General features: G+C 54.0%; 1 protein-coding gene across 1 annotated transcript; it reads right to left on the bottom strand.

Moving 5' to 3' along the window:
• Positions 1 to 14,883: 14,883 nt before the first annotated feature.
• On the bottom strand, positions 14,884 to 23,626 carry ZSCAN10 (zinc finger and SCAN domain containing 10). Its single transcript, XM_044935923.2, has 6 exons — positions 23,523 to 23,626; positions 18,929 to 19,473; positions 18,349 to 18,616; positions 18,071 to 18,144; positions 17,836 to 17,893; positions 14,884 to 16,662 (listed from the first exon to the last, which is right to left on the bottom strand). Exons 2-6 carry the CDS (start codon positions 19,325 to 19,327, stop codon positions 15,092 to 15,094), a joined length of 2,370 nt encoding a protein of 789 aa, XP_044791858.2. The 5' UTR covers positions 19,328 to 19,473; positions 23,523 to 23,626; the 3' UTR covers positions 14,884 to 15,091.
• Positions 23,627 to 24,085: the final 459 nt, after the last annotated feature.

The raw sequence follows: 24,085 nt of genomic DNA, 5'->3' as shown, positions 1-24,085 counted from the left end.
CCCCAGTGTGAGGGTGGTGGGCGGGTTCACAGTCACGGTGATGATGAGGGTCACAGCCCGGCGCCCAGTCCTTACACTGGACAAACGCACACCTGTGTGGCAGGTGAGTGTACAGGGAGGGGATACGGAGGCCCAGGGATGCTGAGGGCGGCATCCAGACCACAGGGCAACAGGGCAGGGCAGGGATGCCAGAGCATGGCCCTCAGGTTGAGGGATAGTTATTGGGGTGACTGGGCAGAGATGAGAACTAGCTGGGCCTTGGGATTCAGGGTGAAAGTGAGAGAGGGTGGAGGTGTTTTAAACAGAGTGTTTTTTCCCCACCAGATGGAGGAAGGCCTAGCAGAGATGGAGGTGAGTTTGAACCTTGCCCCCTGCTAAGGGTCGTCCTCAGAGTTGGATCAGCCAGGGTATGGGGTCTGGGGCCCTGCTCCCTTCAGACTCACCTGGATGCACGGGAGGCCACAGTGGGGACCACTGACCTCAGCAGGGAGGCAGGAGTGCAGACTACACTCTTCCTCTCCCCAGAATGGACTCATCGAGGACGTCTGTGAAATCATAGAAGATCACATTCAAGAGAACCTTCCCGTGAGTTGGAGCCACTGTCTCAGCGCCTTCCTTCCCCTCCCCACTGGTCTCTCTTGTCCTTGGGGCTGCTGTGTGTGCACAGAGATCCCTGGAGTGGGGGATGAAGTGGGGGTCCCTGAAATCTCAGGTGGTTTAGCCTTGCGAGCATCAGCCTCCCCACTCAACCACGGTGGCCAGAGCCCTGGAGTCAGCTTCCTGCCTGATGAGCCCCGTGGGCCTGGTCCTGGGTTCAGAGGGCAACCACCTGCAGGCATGTACAACCAAGCATCAGGGTTCGTTCTTTGAGGGGAACCGAGGGGCCAGGCCCAGTCTCTGGGAGAAGTCCTTGTGTCTGCGAAGCTCTTGGTCTGAAGGCAGGTGGTTTGGGTTGGGCTGGGCTGTACTTCTGAGTTCCAGCGTCTCCCAAGGTCTGGGAGGCCTCAGTCAGGTCAGGACCAGGGTCTGCCTCACCCAGGGCAGGTCCCTGAAAGGCCCCCATCCATGCAGGAATCCCTGAAGGAATCCAGTCCCTTGCTTCAAGAAGCAAGGCAAGAAGTACGCTGCAGAATCCAGAGACCCTCAGGCTCTGCCTGTCTGGAGGTGTTGAATCCAGAAGAGAGCATCTGGGCCAGAGCCCTGCGGCGGTTCCAAGGCATTCTGCAGAGTCTCCACCAGCGGTGTTGGGATGCGCTCACCTGGCTGCGGGAGAAGGCAGTACCCTGGCTGAAGGAGAAGGCAGCGGCCTGCCTGGAGGCCATCTGCAGTGCGGTGAAGGCCGTCTGGGGAATGCTGACGGATTTCTGCTCCTCTGTGGGGCAGGTCTTCAGAAACGTCATCCAGGTCTAGGAGCCCCAGGTGGTTCTGTAGGAACTCCACCTCATCCAGAAGGCCCTGCACTATCCCCTTCCCGGAAACCATCTTCTGAAGTGACCTAACCCTCCTGCTCATCCTTGAGCCATCATTTAACTGCCCTCACCTCCTGTCCTGCAGGGACGACTCCACAGCATCAGGCCAGGTTTCCCTTCCCCAGGTCTGACCTGTTTGTCAGGGACGGGGAAGCTCTGCTGACCCAGGGATGTGGGAGGGGCTTGGAAGCCCAGAGGCCCCAAGGACCAAGGTGGCTTCCGTGGGTCAGCATGCCTCAGTGTCTCTGCCTGTCGCTCCAGACGCTGTTAGATGGGGCGCTGAGCTGAGGGCCGGCTGCGGGTCTAGCAGGAGGAGGCAGTGGTGGACCCTGACCCTGATGTTAGCATCTTAGTGCCCTCATCATCCTAAGGGACCCAGCTTGCTGTCAGCTGAGGCCCCAGCAGGGCAGGAGACCTGGAGGAAGGCTCTCCTTGTCTCCTGGGCCTGCGCCTTCCTGTCTGAGGAGGACAGCAGCCTGTCTGGGAGTTCCTTGTGGCAGAGTCCCATTCCGGCCAAACCCTTCCCCCTTCACTTCCAGGGGGTCCCTCTGACAGGCCTGACACTGGAAGGCCTACCTCTGGCCTGAGTTCCCTGCTGCAAGGAGCCGCCCACTGCCAGGCCCTGAGCAGCCTTGGCTTCCTGGCCCTGTCCCTGCCCCACCTCCCATCAGTATGCAAGTCTCTCAGACTTTCCCCTGTGTTCTCCGGTGCCCCTGTGCTAAACCTGCACTTGACTATTTCCTTTTTTTCTTTTTACAAAATGACCTTACATCTGATATAGTACTTCTCACGATGGTGAAGTTACTCAGTTGATATAAGTAGTAAGGTTTTTTTTGTTTAACATTAAATTTCTTCCCTGTTTCAACGTCAATATGAGTTTGCTTTTTGTTGTTGTTCTTGTTGTTTTTAGATCAAATCTTTTCTCCATTTCAATGTAAGTTACATGAAATACATTTTCTAAACATTTCCCCTCCCAAAGAAATGTTTCAGTTTTTGACCAATGATATTTGATTTGTGCATGTACAATATAAACTCGGGAGGTAACATAACAAAATCCAATAAAAATATGGAGGAAAGAGTCCTCCATGGTGTAGGAGGGAGTGATGTTAATGCAATAGGTACAATTTCCAGGGATTCTGGGCACAAGTTTCTTTCTTCCTATGCAGAATTCTGAAACAATGAAATATTACTTATGTAAATATTAGTCATTTCACTTCTTTGACCTTGTAACTAGCACATGCAAGTTATAGACAGCAGTTTTCATGGGTTATTTGCTGTATTTGCTGTACAAAATGGATGTTTTGTACTTCATTTAGCATAGGATATCCATTTGAAACCGTTAGGTGGTGTTTCATGGGATCCGAGGAACTCTGGTCCTTTATGTCTCAGCTCAGAAAGAATTCAGCGAGAGGCCAAAGGAGCCTGGCAGCCTACAGTCCACGGGGTGGCACAGAGTCAGACACAACTGAGGACCTAAGGCTCTCACTGACCTGTCAGATCCCGTCTCATCTGCAGAACGCTGCTCTGCATCTCCTCACCTGCGCAATAGTCCTTGGCTGATGGCCAAACTCCTCTCTCTCCTGCCGGGGTCTCTGCACATGCTGCTCCTTTTGCCTGAGATGCCCTCCTTTTTCTCCGGGGCAGCCCTGCCCCTCTATTTCAAACCAGGTCCCCTCAAGGCCCCACCACATTCCCTGGCACAAGGGTGTGCTCAGGAAATAATCACGCCTTGATATGCTGTGTTATGTCGCTCTGTTGTGTTCGCCTCAACAGCCCCACGGACTGTGGCCCACCAGGGCCCTCATTCATGGGATTTTCCAGGCAAGGATAGTGGAGTGGGGTGTCATTTCCTTCTCCAAGGGATCTTCCGAGCCCATGGATTGAACCCAGGTCGTTTCCGCCTCCCTCATTAGCAGTCAGATCCCTTACCACTAGTGCCCCCCACCCTGAAGGTTCTCCCAATTCCTTAGTCTCTTAGCTGACCTGTCCTCTCTCCTGGAAACGTTCTCCCCAGGAGTCTTGCAGGAGTCTGAAACCTAAACCTGTGACATGTGGGGACTCCCGTAGCCCTGTCTTCCAACACCTAAACGACTGAACCTCGCAGCCCCAGGCTCAGAGCTTTCCCTTCTAGCTGTGCCCAAGAAACACCTCTACTTTCCAAATCCAGTTGCCCTTCAAGGATATCAGAAGTCATATTGTGTCCCCAAATTTCTATGCTGAAGTCCCCTGAATGCCGTGTCATCTGGAGGTGGTCTTTATAAGGAATCAAGGTAAACGAGGTCCTTGCTGCTGTTGCTGTTGCTAAGTCGCTTCAGTCGTGTCCAACTCTGTGCGATCCCAGAGGCGTTAGCCCACCAGGCTCCCCCATCCCTGGGGTTCTCCAGGCAAGAACACTGGAGTGGGTTGCCATTTCCTTCTCCAATGCATGAAAGTGAAAAGTGAAACTGAAGTCGCTCAGTCGTTTCTGACGCCTAGCGACCCCATGGACTGCAGCCTACCAGGCTCCTCCGTCCATGGGATTTTCCAGGCAATAGTACTGGAGTGGGGTGCCATTGCCTTCTCCGACGAGGTCCTTGGAGGGGGCCCTAACCCATTATGACCAGCAACTTTATGAAAATGGGGGATTAGAAGACACATACATGTCTGGAGAGGATGCCGTGTCGACGTGGAGATGGCTATCTACAAGCCTAAGAGAGACCTGGAACACAGGCTTCCCTCAGGGCTCTCAGAGGAACCATACCTGCTGACCCCTTGGCCTCAACTTCTAGGCTCCTGTGTGAGAGAATAAATGTGTGTGTTGATACACGGGTCTGTGGTTCTTTGTTATGGTGGCCCTGGGCCTGGAAGACTTACGAGAAGGCCATGGAGATCCTGGGCTAAGAGAGGCTGTTGCCTCAGCAAGGAGGCTGGCCAGGCTGTGAGCGACAAGCCCTGTGGGGCAGGCCAGGGCAGGGAGACACCTGCCACTTCGCTTTGGATCAAGGGGACCCCAGAGGGCTCAGTGCCCAGACAGCCTTCATTCCGTCCTGAAGGCCCCAGTCTGTGTGCCAGGCAGCCCAGGTCGCTCCTGTCAACAGCTGGTCCAAGCTGTTTGGGTCTTTAGGGACGGGCCCCACCGTCCACCCTGGGAAGCTGAAACCCAGCCTGCCTCACTGGGCCCTCTGTGATTTTTGTCACCCTGTCCTCCTTCTGTGACATCCCAAGTAACCTACATTGCTGGGGACCCCAAATCGGCCCTGAGACCACCCCTGGTCACCGTGCCCCAAGTCCTGGTGACATCACTGTTCACACATAGATGATGCTCCACAGTCGGCCCCCCTGCACCTTCTTTCCGGTCAGCACACTGGAACCAGAACTGCCCACTTGCAGGGGGACACCCTCCTGCACCTGGAACACCTCTCTGCTCCTCCACACCTGAGCCTCTGCTGTCCTCTCGGGAACTGCTTGGCTCCCATCAGCTCATGCTGGTGGAAGACAGTGGACTGGCCCCCTCTCTGTCTGGCATCACTGCTTCCTGAAAGTTCCTGGGTGATGAGTGGGTGGAACCTGAGCCACCTCATTGACCGCCCCCACCCCAGACTCGTCACAGAATTCAGGATCTAAAAACCAGTGCCTCTGCAAATCTGCTTCTGGAATATTCCACACAGGATGACCCAAGAATGGAGTTGCCTGGTGGTCGCTGGTTGGAATCAGGTGCTTTCACTGTCATGGCATGAGTTAAATTTCTAGTCCCAGAACTAAGATTCCTCAAGTTGCTTGATCTTGCCAAAAAAACAAAAAAACAAAACAGAGATAGAGCACGACCCTGGAGACTGAAAATGCAGATTCCATGTCCTCATCTGAATCTACAGGAATCTGCATTTGAACAAGCTTGGTGGTGGGGGTGGGGAGTGGTCTTCCTGGGTAAGGGAGCTGGGCCAGCACCTGCATCTCTTTGTCTTGTGGCTTTTCTGTGTCTCTGCCAAGTTCTCTAACCTCTTCCTGTGTTTACAGAACCCAGCTCATCGCCGGGGTAAGACAGTTTCACCCCCCATGGGTGGAGTCACAGGCCCACCATTTCTTAATGTGCCACCCAGCCTCAGCGGGCCCACAGTGCTGCAAGAGCTAACCCAGGGGCATGGAGCCCAGCATGGTCACGACCAGACCAGAAGGAGGATGACAGCCAGGTGTCTTCAACCAGCCAGCGACCTGGGAATTCAAAGGCACCAGAAGCCATCTGGGCTTCTGTCAGGACCCTTTCTAAGTATGAGGAGGAGTAAACTTGTCTTCGAAAAGGTCGTCAGCCCCAAAACAGGACAATAAAAATAACAGAAGAGAGAATCCTTCATTTCCTCGGAGCAGTGATGCAGCCAGGCTGCAGTTTGGTGGCAGGAATTTGACAGACCCGAATCACTGTTTTACAGAAGAGGCTGGAATCCAGCATTGATGGGGGACAGGGTGGCTGAGGATGAGCTGGGGGGCAACCAAAAGTTGGTTGGCGGTGCCCAGAGAGGGCGCCTCTGTAATATTTGAGGCTCCTTTCGCTGTGACAATGGACACTTCTCCAGCCTCTCAGACTTCATGACGTCTGCTTCACAAAAATGCCACATCACATTGAATTATATTATTTAAAGAATAGTACAGCTCCAGGAGTTGGTGATGGACAGGGAAGCCTGGCATGCTGAAGCCCATGGGGTCGCAAAGAGTGGGACTTGACTGAGTGACTGAAATGAACGGAACAGTCCCAAGATAACAACGCAAAAGCTTTTGTGTTTCAAAGTAAACCATCAGGAAAATGAAAAGACAAACACACAATGGAAACAAAAATTGTGCAAACGATGTATCTGATAAGGGATTGGTACCCAGAGCATAAAACTCTTCTGACAACTTAAAATAAAAAGACAAATACCCCAGTTTAAAAACGTGCTGAGGATCAGTGTATACAGTTCTCCAAGAACTGTATAAACGTGGTCCACAAACACATGAAGGGTTGCTCAACAGCATTCGTCTCTGGGGAACTGCAAATAAAATTCAGGGTGAGATACCACTTCATGCCCACTAGGATGCCAGAATCAAAAGGTTGTGATAATAAGTGCTGCTGAGGATCAGGCAAATTCGAACTTTGATATACTGTTGCTGGCAATGTGACGTGGTTTTATGACCTTGGGAAGTATTCCAGTGGTACCTCAAAAAGTAAAAAGCAGACTTAGGGGTTGCCTGGTAGTGGGCCCTGGAGGATGATGGCTTAGGGGTGGAGAATGGCTGCTTGAGGTTGTTAGGTAGTTAGAATAGGAAACAGGAGTCCAGAATGGCGGTGGCTAAAAGACAAGGAAGGGAAAAGCCAGCGAAAACAGAGCAAAGCAAGGTCCGAGGACCCGAGTGAGGACCTCAGGTAGAACCACCAGCACTCCTGGCTGGCCCAGTTTACATAGTGTGTTTAGGGGTCCTCAACAGTCAACCCAACTTGCCTGCAGGCAGGTTTCGTTTTTCAGTTTGAAGTAATCAGCTGCTAGCATTTTCAGTGTGAGTTAGTTACCAACGTTCCACAAGAACAGGTTTCCTATATTAATCTAACATCTGGCATTTTAAATTTTATTCAATTTTAATTAAACAGGCAAATACACTGGACGATATTGTACTAAACACGGGGGTGGACTTGAGAGGAGAAATCACTCCAGGGTGAGGCTGGTTGGCTTCGCCCACAGTTGGTTCTAATAGCTGTCTTTCCCCCACAACACACACACACCCACACTCACACCCACACACACACCCCGACAGACACACACACACAGACACAACGACAGACACACAGACACAACGACAGACACACACAGTGAGCCTTGGCTCCACTGGGAGAGAACATACGTGTGTCGCTGAGACCCGGATCCGTGGCTCTTTCTTATGGCGGCCCTGGGTCTCTGAGACAGACACAGGGCCATGGCTGTGTTGGGCTGTGAGGGGCTGTGGTCTCAGGGGCAGGTGGGCCAGGCTGTGAGAGTCAAGCCCTGTGGGGACGGCCAAGGCCAGGGAGACCCCTGCCACTGTAGCTTGGGACTGAAGGGCCCCCCATGGGGCTCAGGAGACCCTGGTCATTGGGGCCAGTTGGTCAGCAAGGCTCCCTTCAGACCCTCCTGGGCCCCATCCTTTGTGTCAGGCAATCAGGCCCGGCCCTGCCCTGGATGCCAGGGCCCCGGGGAGAGTCTCCACCTCAGGGCCCTTGCAGGTCCTGTGACTTCCTGAGGGCAGGGCGGCTACCGAAGCTTCTCTGGATGTGGAGTGGGGTGCAGTCTGTTCGAGGGCCCTGGTCGCCTTCCCCTGTATCTTAACCCCCAGCTGGTTGACATCCTTTTCTGGAGCTCCGTAAGCTTCCTCAATGTGCTGTCCCAAGTCTGTATTTTCCCTGTCCCTCCCTGCCCCCTAGTTGATGGGTGCAGGTGGAGGGTGAGGGCTTAGCTTGGCTCAGAGATCCCGTCCCAGCTCAGGGAGGAGGGGCCTGTCCAGGAACCCTGAGTGTCAGGGACACGCCCTCTCCGCCCTGGCCCCTCAGAACTCTGTCAGCCCATCTTGCCTTCCTTCTGTCTTGGCCCTGCTCTACTTCTATTTCTGTCACACACACACACAAACCCCCGCCCCAGCCGGCTTCCTCGGCTCTTCGATGGCTCCACCCTCCCACCCCTCCCTCCTCTGCCCTTAAGTCCCTGACTCCCAGGGGATGCTGAGTCTGGACTGCTCTGCAGTGGACTGCTGGCTGGGGCTCTGTCGCAGGCTCTCAGGTGAGGGGCTCCAGGGCGCCTGGGCTGAGGAAAGAGGGGAGACCTGCTGGCAGAACTTGCTCCAGGGTGGTGGGCGAGCCTGCTTCTCCAGATCACTTTTCCTCACACCCTCCCTCCCACCGCGTTACAATGGCAGAGCCGAGGAGCAGCATGGCTTCCGCTAAGGTGAGTGATCACAAGAGTCGGGGGAAGGTTGGGCCCTGGAATTTCCTAACTTGCCTCTGTCCCAACCTCCCTGGGCCGAAGTGGGGGACCCTCCCGGGAGATGGGCCTTGAAGGCCTGTGACCCATGCAGTCGACAGGGTCCTCTCTCACAGTGATCCGGGGTGGCGGCGGCGGGGAGTACTCTGCTGTCTCTACCCCGACATTCTGAACAGTTACTGACACAGACCCTATACACGCCTGTTGCCCTGAGCCCTCTCTTTTATTTCATTTGGAAAGTTCTCAGCTGGACTTCAATTATTTGTTTTCTCTCCACTTCTAAAAGGGTTTGTGCACAAAGATTTCTCTCTTTCTGTCTCGTTCTCTCTCGCTCTCTTTATTTTAACTTTTAATTTTGTGTGGGAACAGAGACGATTAACAACGTTGTGATAGCTTCAGGTGACGAGCGAAGGGACTCAGCCATACGTACACACGCATCCATTCTCCCCCAGACCCCCCCACCCTAGAGCCCTGTCCTTACGCAGCAGGTCCAGGCTCTGGGGCGGCATTCCTGCTGGAGGACAGGTATGGCAGCAGCTTTGTGGAGGTCCTGGTGGGCTGGTCTGGGCTGCAGAGGACTCAGAAACCAGAGTCATGGGACAAAGGAGTCACTTTAGGAATCAGAGTCGACATTCTGGTGAGAGAGCTGCAAATGGAGGGTGTCCAGGGTCAGAGGAATGAGTCATCTCTGGGGACTTTTTCTACAGCCTGGAAACCCAGGGGTAGAGGCATGTGGTGTTTTTCTGGAAACCGAAAGCATTTCTCTCAGGGCCTGGATCAGCAGCTGAAGCCACGCTGAGCTCAGAGTCTATTCTTTCCCTTTGGGGAGCCCTCCCTCCTCTGTACCAATCTGGCCACGTAGTCCTGAGCATGATCTGATGCTCAGGGGCTCTGGGCCATGGAACACTGGTGTCTGGGAGTGGTCATCTGGGGTGACCCAGGCTGAGCGGCCAGGCCCAGCGAGAGGAAGATGCAGGCAGCAGAGTGTCCCCACGCCCCCGCGAGGTGTTTCCTTGCCCAGTCCTGTGTGATGGTGGGCTGACAGGATGGGGCCCCAGGACACAGGGTGTGCAGACGGAAGCCCTGCATGCCCTGTGAGCCACACTGACCACGCAGGGCCAGGAGGGCAGCGGAGACAGCACCAGATTCCTGCCGTTAGGTGGAGTCTCCTGAGGGGTCGGTGGGGCGCCTGCCACCTCCGAGATGGTGTCAAGTGTCTGGAGGGAAAGGGGCTGGGGGCCGGGGGTCTGCAGGATCAGGGAACTGACCAGTTCCTCCCTGGTCAGCTCTAGCGGGAGCACGGAGGGCTAGGCATCTGTAACCAGGTTGACCCGCCTAGTCCAGGGCACGGGTCCTCCTTGTGTGAGTGTGTGAGTGTGTAACAGGTCTGCAATGGTTGGTGAGGTCTCATCAGCCTGGGTGTTACTGTCATCTCCACAGGACATCGACGATTTCATCAGTTCCCTCAAAGCCAAATTGGTAAGAAGTTCATCCCCATGTATGGTTGAGGGAATGGGGAAGCTGGGGGAAACTGAGAATGTTCTGGCCCACCTGGGACCCAGGAGTGAAAGGACCAGGCCTCTTTATCCCAACTCTGTCTCTCTTCACAGTTTCAATTCGTGGAATTGTTTTGTACAAACCTTCCAAAGAAGTCTGAAGAAGAGGTGGGTCAGTGCAGTCCCCTGTGTCCAGTTTAAGTGGAATAGGGTGGCTTTGTTGCAGGAAGGAAGACCTTTTCCAGTGCCTGAGAGTGGGCTCTTGTCTAACACTCAGAAATTATTCTCTGAGGAGACATACGTGCTGACAAAGCAAGAGAGTTTGTTGAGAAAGGGCGCCCGGGTGGAGCGCAGGAGGGTAAGGGAAACCAGGAGAACTGCTCTGCCTGCTGGCTCACATTCTTGGGCTTCATGGTGATGGAATTAGTTTCTGGGTTGTCTTTGGCCAGTCGTTCTGACTTGGGGTCCTTCCTGGTGGTGCACACCTTGCTCAGCCAAGATGGATGCCAGCGAGAAGGATTCTGGGAGGTGGTCAGACACGTCCTGTCTCCTTTTGAGCTTTCCCCAACTCTTCCAGTTACTGGCGGCTTGTTAGTTCCCTGTTCCTCACTAGGACCACCTGTCCTAAAATTATTCATGCAGATGGTTATGGTGATGCCTGGCCAGGGTGGGCAGTTTCAGTCAGTGTGTTTCCCCTAACAATTTCATGATGATGGTGATGGTGAAGGTGATAGGTCAGGCCCAGTCCCTACACTGCACAAAATTTCCCTGTGTATCCATTGTATCCATTGACCGCACAGGTGGGGGATACGGAGGCCCAGGGCTGCTGGGGGAGGTGTGCAAGTCACAGGGCAGTATGACAGAACAGCAGTGTCAGATACCTGGTCCGCAGCCACCGGGGGAAGACGGGACACCAGTGAGCACAGACTCGGGCTTGAGATTGAGACTTGAAGTGAGAGAAGGTAGGGGAATTTTAAACTGAGTGATATTTTCCCAATAGGTCTGCTCAGATCTTATTTTAATGGAGGTGAGTTTGGGTCTTGCCCTTCCCCTGAAGTTGAGTCCCCAGGGTTGGGATCAGCCAGGGTACTGGGTCTGGACGTCTGTCTTCCTTCTGACCCATGGGAGGCCCAGTGGGGACAACAGAGCTCAGCTGCAAGCCACATGGGCAGTCTCCACATTTCTTTCCTCAGAGCATGTGCAGTGCAGATATGGCTGACGCCGTGGATGCTCAAGTTAACAACTCCGTGAGTTTGAGCTGACATCTCAGCCCCTCTTGATTCCCTTCCCCACTGGTCTTGTCTTGTCATTGGTCCTGCCACAGGTGCACAGAGCTCCCTGGAGCGGGGGTGGGGGGCCCTGAGAGCTCCGGAGGGCAGCCTTGGGGCATCAGCCTCCTCACTCAGTGCGCGGTGAGCAGAGCCCTGCCTTCAGCCCCCTGCCTGTGAGCCCCGGGGCCTCGTGTTGAGTTCAGAGGTCATTCCATCTTCAGGTACAATAAAACACCAGGGCTCATTTCTCGAGGGGACCCAAGGGGCCAGGCTCAGGTTTTGGGAAAAGTCCTCTTGTCTGTGGAGCTGTTGGCAGGAAGGCAGGCAGTTTTCATTCATGGGCTTCTGGGTCCCAGAGTCTCCTAAAGGCTGGGAGGCCTCGGCTCGGTCAGGACATTGCCCCAGACATGTACCTGAACAGCCTCCCATCCCTGCAGGAATCCTGTCCGTTGCTTCGTGAAACACTGCAAGAGTTGCGTCGCAGAGTCTGTGAGCCCTCTGGCTCCTACAGTCCCCCAGGCCGGAACCAGCCCTTAGACTCCTCCACTTCAAGGAATTGGTACGACTGGATACTTGAGCTATTTAAAGAGCTCCTGCGGCGACTGCAGCAGAAGTTTCGGAAAGCCCTGGAGTGGCTTCAGCAGATAGCGGCTGCCTGCCTACAGGGCTTGCGCATAGCGGCTGAGGCCGTCTGGAGAGTGTTGAATGATTTTTGCTTCTCTCTGGAGCAGCTCTTCAGGAGCCTCATCCAGGTCTAGAAGCCCCAAGGGGTCCCCAGGGAGCTTGGCCTCATCTAGACGCCTCAATTTCCCCTTCTCACAGGGCATCTTCTGATGCACCCTTGACCCTCCTGCTCACCGTTGACCCATCCTCATAGCCTGCCTCACCCCCTCCCCTTAAGGGAGGGCACCACCCAGCCCATCTAACTCTCCCTGCCTGAATTTCCCTGCACCAGGTCTGGCCTGCCTGTCACTGTAGTGCTGATGTCCTAATAAAAGTCAGTTGACCCAAATGGAGTGTCTGTGTGGATGAGAGGCTGGGGGTCGGATGGCTACAGGCAGAGGTGGTGGGTCAGATGGATCCAGGTGGGGGTCCTGGTGCTGGGTGGACAAGCAAAAGCCACTGGACTCTCTAATCTGTAACTGGGAATGAAGGAGGAAACAGACAGAACAGGCTCCATCTTGCAAGCGGGACTCCATCTTGGGTCAGACTGTGGACTTTGAGCTATGTGCCCAGTATCTATGGAAACGACATACCAACTGGAAAACCCCCCACCCCCGATGGAAGAGCCCCAGGGCTCATACCTAGACTCTCCATTGCCTAAAAGAATTCCCTAATTATCTGTGTAACCAAATAGAATCATGAATTCTATTATGCTTATTGGGATATGACCACAGGCCTATTAATAATTGTCCACTGTTATCTACTTAGGCTTAAGGCATATGATTACAGGTTAACTTTGATTGTATCTTTCTTTTTCCTTTATTTCAGACTAGTTTCAGAGAATTTGGGGAGGTGGGTTTGAGCATGTACATTTAGGGTATATAAGGTTTTCACAAAAACTGGTCAGGGTCCTTGGCTAAGAGGAGACTCTACCTCAGGCACCCTGGTGTAATAAACTGCACTCCACTATCTGCATTGTCCTTCTGAGTGAGTTTGTTTCCCGGAACACCTGGCTACAACAGGAACGCTGGCCATGGACTGACTGGTGGGGAGGACTGGACCATCACACTCCTAGGGTACAGGGAGCTCAGAGGAGGGGCTTTGACCCCTCTTGTATTCTCCTGACCTCTCTCTCCTGGCCTTCAGTACCCTAGCTGGGGCCTTGAAAGCTCATCTTTCTTCCAAGATCAGAGCCTCAGGTGCCAGGGGAGGGGGAGGGAGGGCGCCCAAATCTGGGCCAGGAGGGAAAGCAGGGTAGGAGGGCGGGAATGGGCTTCTGGGCCTGTGGTGTCCCTCACCTGGGCCTCAAGGCAGAGACTGGGGGCTTGGGAGCAAGGCCTGAGGGCCAGCCTGGCTCACCACCTCTGAGGACACATCCCCCTACCCTAGGTCCCTACCTCACCTCCCCAGCCCTGACTTCCTGCCTCAGGGAGGTACACACAGAGCAGTTTTCAGGGGTTCTCTGTAGCCCAGTCTTCCTCCCCACCCTTAAGGGCTGCACCCCCCGTCCCCCAGGCTCAGAGCTCTCCCTCCCAGCTGTGCCCAGGAATCACCTCTACTTTCCCCAGATTCAGGGCTGGTTCTCCTTCAGCTGCTTGAGCTCTGGTTGATGAGTTCACTTCCTTTCCACAAGCATTTGCTAAGGAGCAGTTATGTGTCTGGTTGATGGAGGGGCAGTAATTAAAATCTGGTATTTTTGTGGTTGAAAAGCCACAGGCTAAAGGTATTGTGCTCTGGAGCTGGAGTGGGCTGCTTTTCTCCTCCTGTATTGTTACCAGAAGTCATGTGATTTAAAATCTGTGCACCAGAGGAAGAGGCCAACCACGTGGGCCTGATGGGCAGGAAGAAGGTGGAGCAAACCTAGAAACCAGCTCCCAGTTTTTAAGAGGATTATGGGCGGTTGTGCTGTGTCCAGTCACTCAGTCATGTCTGACTCTTTGAGACCCCATGGACTGTAGCCCACCAGGCCCCTCTGTCCATGGGGATTCTCCAGGCAAGAATAATGGAGTGGGTTGCCACATTCTCCTCCAGGGGGTCAAACCCAGGTCTCCTGCATTGCAGGTGGATTCTTGACCAACTGAGCCACCAGGGAAGCCCAAGTGGAGTGGGTAGCCTATCCCTTCTCCAGGGGGTCTTCCTGACCCAGGAATCCAACCTGGGTCTCCTGCATTGCAGGCAGATTCTTTACCAGCTGAGCTACTAGGGAAGCCCCTATGTGTGGTTAGGGGTCCCCCAACAGTCAACCCAACTTACTTGCAGGCAGGTTTAGTTTTTCAGTTTGAATTAATCACCCACTAACTGCTAGCATTTTGTTTGAATTAGTTACCAACCTTCCACAAGAACAGGTTTCCCGTATTAATCTAACACCTGGGATTTTAAGTTTTATTCAATTTTAATTAAACAGCCAAATATGCTGGAGGGTATTGTACTGAACACAGGGGTTAGTGGTGGACTCCAGAGGAGAATTCACTCCAGGGTGAGACTGGTTGGCCTTGCCCACAGTTGGCTCTAACAGCTGTCTTCTCCCCCCACAATGCACGTGCACACACACACACACACACACACACACACACACACCCTGACAGACATACACACACTCACAGTGTGTGTGAGTGTGTGAGCCTTTTCCGGGGGGAGGAACTCTCCTTGGATCTACTCCCACCCAGCCTGCTCTTGAAGGGGTGGGGGAAGCAGAGGGCATCACCACAGACCCAGTGGAGAGGGTAACTGCTGCTGCTAAGTCACTTCAGTCGTGTCCAACTCTGTGTGACCCCATAGACGGCAGCCCACCAGGCTCCCCTGTCCCTGGGATTCTCCAGGCAAGAACAGTGGAGTGGGTTGCCATTTCCTTCTCCAATGCATGAAAGTGAAAAGTGAAAGTGAAGTTGCTCAGTCATGTCTGACTCTAGCGACCTCAGGGACTGCAGCCTACCAGGCTCCTCCATCCATGGGATTTTCCAGGCAAGAGTACTGGAGTGGGGTGCCATTGCCTTCTCCAGGTGGCACTTAAAAAAAACATAAAGAGGGGCCATGTTCAGAAGGCTGTTTTACTTTGGGTATTTTAAAATACATTCCTGAGGTCTGGACGAGATGCTTCTGTGCAAGGGAAGAATTACCATGCGGGGTCAGTGGAGCCAGAGGGAGGTGACTGGGGGTGGGTGAGAGCAGGGCGCATGCGCGGCAGCCTGGGAGCAGCCGTGGGAGATGCGCTGCGATCGGCCCCGCCGAAGCGGGAGCAGCTAGTACAGAGTCTCTCGGGCGTGGGTTCTCAGGTGGCGCAGCAGGTGGGAGTTGCGGCTGAAGCTGCGGCCACACTGTGTGCACGAGTAGGGCCGGGCCCCAGTGTGCACCAGCATATGCTGCAGCAGGTTGCAGCTGCGGCTGAAGACCTTGCCACACTCCGGGCACTCCTGGAGGGGCTCAGCCTGCCCAGATGCGGCCTCATCCCCCGCCCCGGCGTGGGTGGCCAGATGCCGCTGCAAGTGGGCGTTGCGCCGGAAGCTTCGGCCGCATTGCTCGCAGCTGTAGGGCCGCTCGCCCGTGTGGCTGCGGCGGTGGCGGGCCAGGTTGGAGCTGTTTCGGAAGCGGTGACCGCAGGTGTCACAGACGTGGGGTTTCTCCCCGGTGTGGATGCGCTGGTGGCGCGCCAGGTGGGCGCTCTGGCTGAAGCCCTCGCCGCACTCGCTGCAGCGGCAGGGCTTCTCGCCTGTGTGGCTGCGCCGGTGGCGGGCGAGGTCCTGGGTCTGGCTGAAGCTCTTGCCACACTGGGTACAGTGGTGGGGCCTCGGGCCGCCGTGGGTCAGGAGGTGGCGGGCGAGGCCGGCCCGCCGCATGAAGCGCTTTCCGCAGTGCGGGCATCCGTAGGGCTTCTCACCCGTGTGCACCCGCTGGTGACAGACCAACTGGGAGCTCTGACTGAAGCTGCGGCCGCACACCTGGCAAGAGAAGGGCCGCTCGCCCGTGTGCACGCGCCAGTGGGCCCCCAGGTGCTCGCTGCGCCGGAAAGCCTTGCCACACTCGCCGCACACATAGGGCCGGCGCTCAGGCCCGGGGCGCAGGCTGCCCGAGCACTCAGAGCACTGGTGGCCCTTGTCCTTGGCGTGGATCCGCAGGTGGCGCTTGAGGCTGGAGCGGCGCTGGAAGGTCTGGCCGCAATGGGAGCACAGGACTACGGTCAGCTCGGGGGGTGCCGGGGGCTTGGTCTCCGGGGTGCCGCCAGGGGACTTCTGGTCCTGGGCATGCGCCAGCAGGTGCTGCGTGAGGCGCGCCCGGCGCTGGAAGCCCTGGCCACATTCCGCGCACAGGAAGGCGGGCTCGGAGGAGTGCGTCTGCAGGTGTTTGTTCAGGTGCGAGCTCTGGCGGAAGCGGTGGCCGCACAGGTGGCAGGTGTGCGGCCGCTCGTCTGTGTGCGTGCGCATGTGCAGCTTGAGGATAGAGCTGCGGCCGAAGGCCTTCCCGCAGCACAGGCACAAGAAGGACCGCGCGCCCGGGTGCGAGCGCAGCTGGTGCGCCTCCAGGCGGGCCAACTGCGGGAAGCTGATGCCGCAGTCTGTGCAGATGAACTTGAACTCCGGGTCCGACTTGGGGGCGTCCTCGGCTGCTTTGACCTTGAGAACGTCACTCCTGCCTGGAGGGGACATTTCTCCTCCGGGGCTGCTCGTCTCAGGGCCTGATCCTAGCGACTGGGCGTGGGGCTCTTCTGCCACCCTGGGGCTCTCTGCCTGAGAGTTTGCTGAGGCACCCGAGGGCCAGGACACCCCTTTCGGCTCTTCTGCCTTAAAAGCCTCTTCTAGGTTTCTGCCTCCAGTTCCTAAAAAAGAAGCAGAAAACAGGACAGGTCGGGCTTTTTCAGAGGGCTTTCTGGGAATCGCCAGAACCTCAGTGCCCGGAAGTGGAAAGAAACCGAGAATTCTGCAAAGTTTGTAGGTGGGCAGAGGGTGGGGTAAAACCCAAATAACATACAGTTTACCAGTTGTAAGGTGTAGAATTCTGGTCCATTAGGCCTGTTTATAATGTCGGGCAACCATCACCACTGTGTCATTCTCCCAAATGGAGACCTATATCGGTTAGCAAGCCTTCCCATGACCACCGATTTTATTTAATTAATTAAAATATTTATTTATATATTTGGCTGTGCTGCGTCTTAGTTTCGGCACACGGAATCTTCATTGTAGCACGTGAACTCGTATTAATAGTTGCCACCTCGTGGGATCTAGTTCCCTGACGCAGGCTCCCTGTATTGGGAGTGCAGTCGTAGCCAGTAGACCACCAGAGAAGTCCCTTATTTTATTTAATTTTAGCTGTTGTAATTAATTTTATTGAAGTATAGTTGATTTACAATGTTGTGTTAATTTCTGTTGTACAGCAAACTCATTCAATTATATATATATGTATATATATATATCCTTTTCTCTTATGTTTTTTTACAGGAGATCGAGTAGGACATTGTTTTTCCATTGTATTAATATATGTAATAATTTGTATCTGCTAATCCCAAACTTCCAATCTACTCCTCCCTCCCCCTTGGCAACCACGAGTGTTCTGTGTATTTCATAGATCAGTTGATGTGTGTCATATTTTAGATTCCACATATAAGTAATACCATATAGTATTTGCCATAACCACATTTTTTTTTTCTTGGCCATGTCAAATAGCTTGGGGAATCTTAGTTCCTTGACCAGGAATTGAAGCAGGGCCCATGGCAGTGAAAGCCTGGAGTCTAAACCACTGGACCACCAGGGAATTCCCGACCATTTATTTTAAAAGCTCAGAGTTTGGGGGTGGGGGGCGGTTGATGATTAGATGCAAAGAGCCTTAAAATTATATCTATATAGATATGGACATATCAATATAGATCTATATAAATATATATCACCTCATCAAAATAGCTCATTTTTAGCCAAAGAGGCCAAAAAGTCAGGGGCCATCTTGGACATACAAAAAAACCTTCAGTGGTCATAAACCCAGGAAAAGGCTGTCTCACCCAGAGGATGCACAGGCCAAGCCTTCTTTGCTGGGACGTCTTCAAAGGTCAGGGACTTCTGTGACAAAGGGATGGCAGAGATTGTCAGTGAGTGAGGAACGGGGCTTGGGGACCTAAGAGAGATGAAGAGCTCTCCAGGTTTAAATTAAGGAAGACAGGGGTTTGCTGAAAGCAGAGTCAGAGAACATTGCAGAGCAGGAGATGGGCCTGGAGTGAGGGCACTCGCCCAGCTCACCAGCGCTGCTGCCAGCTCCTGATCTCCCGAGCTCGCCTCCGGCCACAGCTCGGGGCCCTGGAGGGCTGACGGCACTGGGGGGAGACAGAGAGCTGTGAGAAGGCAGCCCTACCACCATGCGGCCTCGGGGTTGTGCAGCCATGGCCAGGGCCCTGGACTCTCCGCCATTCCCACCAGCTCAGGAGGCCGCCCCCTTTCCCTCCCTGCCCACACCCACCTGGCCCCCCAGCGCCCCCTGCACCCCAGGCCTCCTTCTCCCTAGGGCCCCGGCGCCTCACCACTCTCTTGCGGGGCCTGCAAAGTCCTCTTGGGACCTGGGCTCAGTGGCTGCCTTGAACTCAGGGGACGTCTCCAGTCCCCCATCTCAGCAGGCTTGGAGGGCCCCGATTGGGATGGCGGGAGCGCCTGTGATGGCTCCAGAGCTGGAGGCCCTTCTGAAGGTGCTTCCTTCTTGGGACTGTGGCTGGAGACTTGGAAAGAGCCCCCCTGTTCCTCCAAGGTGACGTCTGCACGGGGACAATTCTTGCCAGCGTTAAAACTGAAATCCTGTTCAGAACACACCCATGTCAGGGGACAGACAGGACAGTAATCCATGTCCTACTAACCCCGAAGGGCAGTGGCATGGTGGAAAGATGAAGCTCAGACAGGGAGGGAGGGAGTTAGGAGGTCAAGAAGGAACTGGCAGAGGAAGACAAGTGGGACCTTAGTGCCCCAACCAGGGATCGAACCCCCTGCCATGGAAGCACGGAGTCTTAACCACTGGACCACCAGCAAAGTCTCAGCTCAGTGATTTCTTAACAGGGTGATGAAGTCCCCGCCTTTCCCCCTGCTGTCCAGCCCACCGGCCGCCCCTCTTACCAGCGGCCCCACGTTGCTAGACTCCCTCTGGACACCCTCTAGTAGCAGTACCACCTCTTCACCATCCCTGAGCTGCTGGCCCTGCAGCCGGGCCAGGAGGTGTGGGGGCAGCACACTAAGGAACTGCTCGAGCACCAGCAGCTCCAGGATCTGCTTCTTGGTGTGCAGAGCCGGTCTCAGCCAGTGGTTACAGAGCTCCTGGAGCCGGCTCAGGGACGCCCTCGGCCCCATGTCCTCCTGGTACTGGAAGCACCTGAAGAGCTGGTGAGCCACCTCGGGCCGGGGCCTGGCCTCTGGCCGCCCAGGGTCCTCCTGGCTGGCAGCCTCCTCCTCTTCCTCCAGCTTGACTGCTCCGAGCTGCTCCGGCTCCCCCGCAGCTGGGCTGGGTTCTGCAAGCATCCTTCACCTTGGGGACTCCTCACCACGGTTGCTCTCGTGTTCAAGTCTCTCCCTCCTGGCTCCCACACCTGGGGTGTTAAGGGGTGCCTGCAGGTGTGGTCTCCAGAGGAATCTCTTCTTGAACGGGTCACGGGTGGTGGCTCAGCCTTACCAAACAAAGCAGAGAAATCGAATTGCTCAGTATTATCCATTCCTTCCTGCAGCACTTAGAACGTCACCTTGGTTTGCCCCAGGGACCAAAGTTGGAGCCCCGATAGAGGACAGTCTGGATGTCCCTGCCTCTTGATATGGTACCACGGGGAGTACCTGGCACCACTGAAGGGGGAGTCCTTGCTAAAAATGTTCCATCGCAATTCAATACAGCATTTAGACCCAACTTCCAGTTAAAGGGCATTGCAGGGAATAAGAACAAGTTGGCGGAGAGGCTATGAGTGATAGTGTTTAAAGATACAAAGTTGTAACGAGCAGTAAATAAGCCATAGTGATCTAATGCACAGTATAGCAAATACAGGTAATAATATCATACTGTAATACATTATGTAATATGATACTTATTGCTACATCACAATCATATTATAATATATAAATAAAATGCTGTATATCTTAAAGTTACTCAATGTTACGTATCACATTTATAAAACAGGGACTTCCCTGGTCTAGGAACTAAGATCCCACAGGCCGCACAGCGACTAAGTCCGGGCTCCACGGCTAGAGGGAAGCTCGTGCTCTGCAACTACCAAGCCCATGTGCCGCAACTAAGACCCAACACAGCCAAAAATGAATAAATAAAATATTTTAAAAATGATTATAAAACAAACTAGCCAAATGATCCATTGAGTAAACAACCGAACAGATCCAAAAGACCGGACATTCCCAGAAACCTGGTCCAAGTTCTTCCAAGTCTGTTATAAAAAATAAGTGCCTGTAGGCACATTGCTGTAGAGGAGACTAACAGCTGATTTAAGGAAACGTGCGAACCTTGACTGGATCCTGACCTTTAAGGGGTGGTGGTGCTAAAAGTTATTCTGGGAAAAAAGCTTTGGGGAAATAGTTGGGGAAATCTGAATCTGGTGGAGCCCTGGGTGATAAGGGAAATGACTACCAACTTCTGAGATGGGATTCCAGCCTTGCCCAATGTTGGAAGTGTCTTCATTCTTAGAAAATGTTAAGGATCTGGAAGTAAAGACGCGTGAGGTTTCATCCATACTTATGGATCAACAAGGCAAAAGTGGCAAAATTATAGCAATTGTTGAATCCAGGAGGTGGGTGTGTGGATGTTCATTGCATTGCTCTTTCAACTTCTCTGGAAGTTTGAGAATTTTAAAGATAAAAGGGTGGGCAGTGGGTATAATTCATGCATGGGATCACTCCTTAACCAGACGTCCTGATTCTCACTTTCTGGTGCTGGAGGTGGCTTTCAGGGGTCAAAGCCAAGATCACCCAGCTGACCGGAGCAGGGCTGACCTCCCACCTAGTGTCCCAGTCTCCTTCCCTGGGTTCCATCCCAGGAGACAGGCCAGGATGAGCCAGGGAGATGGGGTCGGTGGGTGGGTTTCCACATGAGAGACTAAGCTGACTGCCTTCAGAGGTTTGTGACACATGTGTCCCCGAGGCAGGCCAAAGCAGAGAGGTGTACAGTAGGTGCAGCCTGGGGAGCTGGGTGATGAGTGGGAGACGCAAACATTTCCCTTTCTTTCCTAGTTTTTGCTTTTTTAAAAAAGAAATCCTGGATTCTTCCTTTGTCCACTGGGAGGTATCCATCACAACATCCCTGTGAGTCTAGCTAACAATAAAAAAAAAAGTGCTTCTAACTTGGCAACAGGGGGCACTGGTTCTGTAAGACTGTTCCTTCCTTTGGGGCTAGCGGAGACCTACCTAGGGGGAGCTGAGGACTCAGTTCAGTCCTTCAGCACAACCCAGCCAGGAGGCTTACACTTCCAAACAAGCTTGTACTTTTGTTCCAGAGCTTTGAGGCACTTTTATTTTATTTTTTGGCTCAGCCACGTGGCTTGCAGGAACCTAGCTTCCTGACCAGGGATTGAACCTGCACCCTTGGCAGTGAAAACATGGAATCCCAAGTCACTGGACTACCCTGGAACTCCTGAGTCACTTTTATATTTCAATCCGGGCAGGGATTACTTTATGGATATGGAAACCCAAGTTCCAACATCTCTCTGCCCTCCCTGTTCTCCAGCCTCAGGGCTGCGAAAGAGCATTTTCCAGACCTGTTCCCCTACCCGCACATGAACATCCAAGGCAGAGAGTTGGGCAGAAGCCCTCCTGCATCACTTCCCACCAGGTAAAGGCAGCAGAGTGGTGCCCACACCTGCAGACTGTACACGCTGGGCGCACATCTAAGTGCTGGCTGTTCTCAATGAGTAAAAACACAAACAACAAACACAAACAACACAAACAAATAGGATGGCTAACAGCTCATCCTGTCATGACCCTGTTACAGCCCAGGACACCTAGACACAGAGGTACAGACATTCTTCCAAGAAGGCAACCCAGTCTTGGTGATAGAGTCAGGGAGAGGTCGGCCTGGCCAAGAGCTTTGATAGTTTAATCCCTCTTCGATTCGGGGTTGAGGGATCTCTGAACCTCCTTTTCATGTGGGGTGAGTGGGGGTTGACTGCGGTTAAAGAACACAGGAAACTGAGCCTAGCACTTCCCAGCTCAGAGGAGAGGGTTGTGATGCTAAAACAGACCCAGGCCTGTGTCCTGGCTACCTGACCAGCCCCCAAGCCCCAGCCTCCCTCCACCCCCTCCAGCATCTTCCCAGCTTCTCTTCCTCTCCCTCATCTTACCCACTCCTTCCTGCCACTCTCCAGTCTCCCCCAACCACTCCAGAATCTCCCAGCTTTCCCCACCTCCATCCTCTCCCTCAGAGCCTTGTTCAACTTCCGTTCTTTCCTACATGTTGGCACACAGGGTTCCTTCCACTCATTGACACCTCTCTTCTGGGATGCCATACACACGACCCACCTATCTACTTTGCAGTTGTAATTATTAAGGAAGGCATGCAAACATGTCTGGGGCAGAAGAGGGCTTTACCTTTCAAGAAAACTGGGTTTTGTTTTCTTGTGTTTTGGTAGCATGAGCAAAAAAGTGATACAGAACCAGTCACACGTGATCAGGAATGCAGTATTAACAGCTGGCATGTACTGAGAGCTTCTCTGCATGGGTTCTCTGCTTAGGGTCGCTTCATCTCACTGCATCCCAAGCAGTAAACTATAATTTCTCCGTTCGACAGGTGCAAAGACCAAGCTCCTAGAGGATGGGTGACTTGCTCATGGTCACACCAGGGGAAGCGAAGATTTGCTTTAAGGAGAGAACACCGATCTTACGGTGCAAAAGCTCAGAAACAGAAAAGGACCCAATTACCCTCCCACCGTGTGCGATCTGCCTAGTCTAAACCCAAATATTACAGCACAAATCTGAAAAACTAAGGGCATTCAAATTTCCAACGCTCAGGCCTAAACTCGTGGGATGCCACAAGCTTCAGGTGAGGTCTCACCAAAAGGTTTGAAAGAGGTGGAATTCAAGGGACGTTGGCCTGGAGAGTCTCTCCCGCCCCCAAGTCTGCAGGACAAAAGCTCTGTGAATATGCGCATCTGTGGGGGGTGAGCTGGGTTGCAGGAGGCAGGGTGTGGCGCTCTTCAGCCGTCCTCCGGTATTTGACCGGCTTAACTTGGAGCCTAGAGTGGCGGAGAGGCTTAAGGTAGACCAGCCCGGGTGGAGGTGCAGCCACAAGACCCACCCAGACAACGGAGGCACCCAGAGCCGGGGGTCCTTGGCCAGAAACTTTCCCTTGCTCCCTGGTTCGCTCGTCTTTGTTGGCTGCGCTCCCCTCTAGTGCTGAGCTGAGTCGAGGAGCCCGGTCAGTCCACCTGGGGGAACGTGGAGCCTGCCTTCTGCTCCCCAGAGGGCATAGCAAGCCCACGTCACAGGAAGTCCCGCGACCCTCCCAAATGCCCCCACTGACACAGGCCTCCCAGTCTTCCCAGCCCTGGACTCCCCAGCACTGGGCTTCCCAGCACAGACCAACCACGTCCGCCCAAGACTCTTCTGGGACTCTAATGCCTTACCCCACCAGCCCGCCAGAGGCCTGGAGCCCCCTTTCTCTCTCCAAGCTACAAGGAACCCCTTAAGTTTGTCCTTGGCAGCCTGCACCCCAGGCCTCTCGGCAACTCACCACTCGTGGGGGTGTTTTCTGAGGGCCCCTAGGGCCAGAGTCAGTTTCAGCCAACCTGGGGAAGGACTCCGGGAAAATGGAACAGGAAGTTGCCTGCCCCAATCCCATCCAGGTGGTGAGGGGGGCTTCCTTGAGTTAACCCTTAACCTCCCAGTTTGGGAGTGGTTTGGGGAGAGGGCGGGGCCAGGGAAATAGACAAAGCAGCCGGTTAGGATTCCAACCCTGGCTGGCATTTGAGAGTCTAACTACCCCTCCAAGTTAGAGCTGAGACCCACCTAGTCAGGACTGGCTCTGTGCCCCTTGAGGGTCTGTCAACCTGTATGTTTGGTGGGGGACAAGAGCTGCCATTTAAAAACGCTTGCTGGGGTTTCCTTGGCAGTTCAGTGGTTAAGACCATGTGCTTCCACTGCAGGTGGGGCAGGTTCAAGCCTTAGTCTGGGAGGTTCCCCTTATCTCCATGTATGGCCAGAAAAAAAACCCTGCTGTGTGCATGGTTCTTTGGTCAGCATTTCATTCATGCAGCAAATCTTTGCCAAGGGCCTGCTGTTGGTGTTGAGGATACT

The sequence above is a fragment of the Bubalus bubalis genome, chromosome 24 (assembly GCF_019923935.1).
Source record: "Bubalus bubalis isolate 160015118507 breed Murrah chromosome 24, NDDB_SH_1, whole genome shotgun sequence".
Taxonomy (NCBI): Eukaryota; Metazoa; Chordata; class Mammalia; order Artiodactyla; family Bovidae; genus Bubalus; species Bubalus bubalis.
Note: the sequence above shows the minus strand (reverse complement) of the source record. Positions and strands in the feature narration are given on the sequence as shown.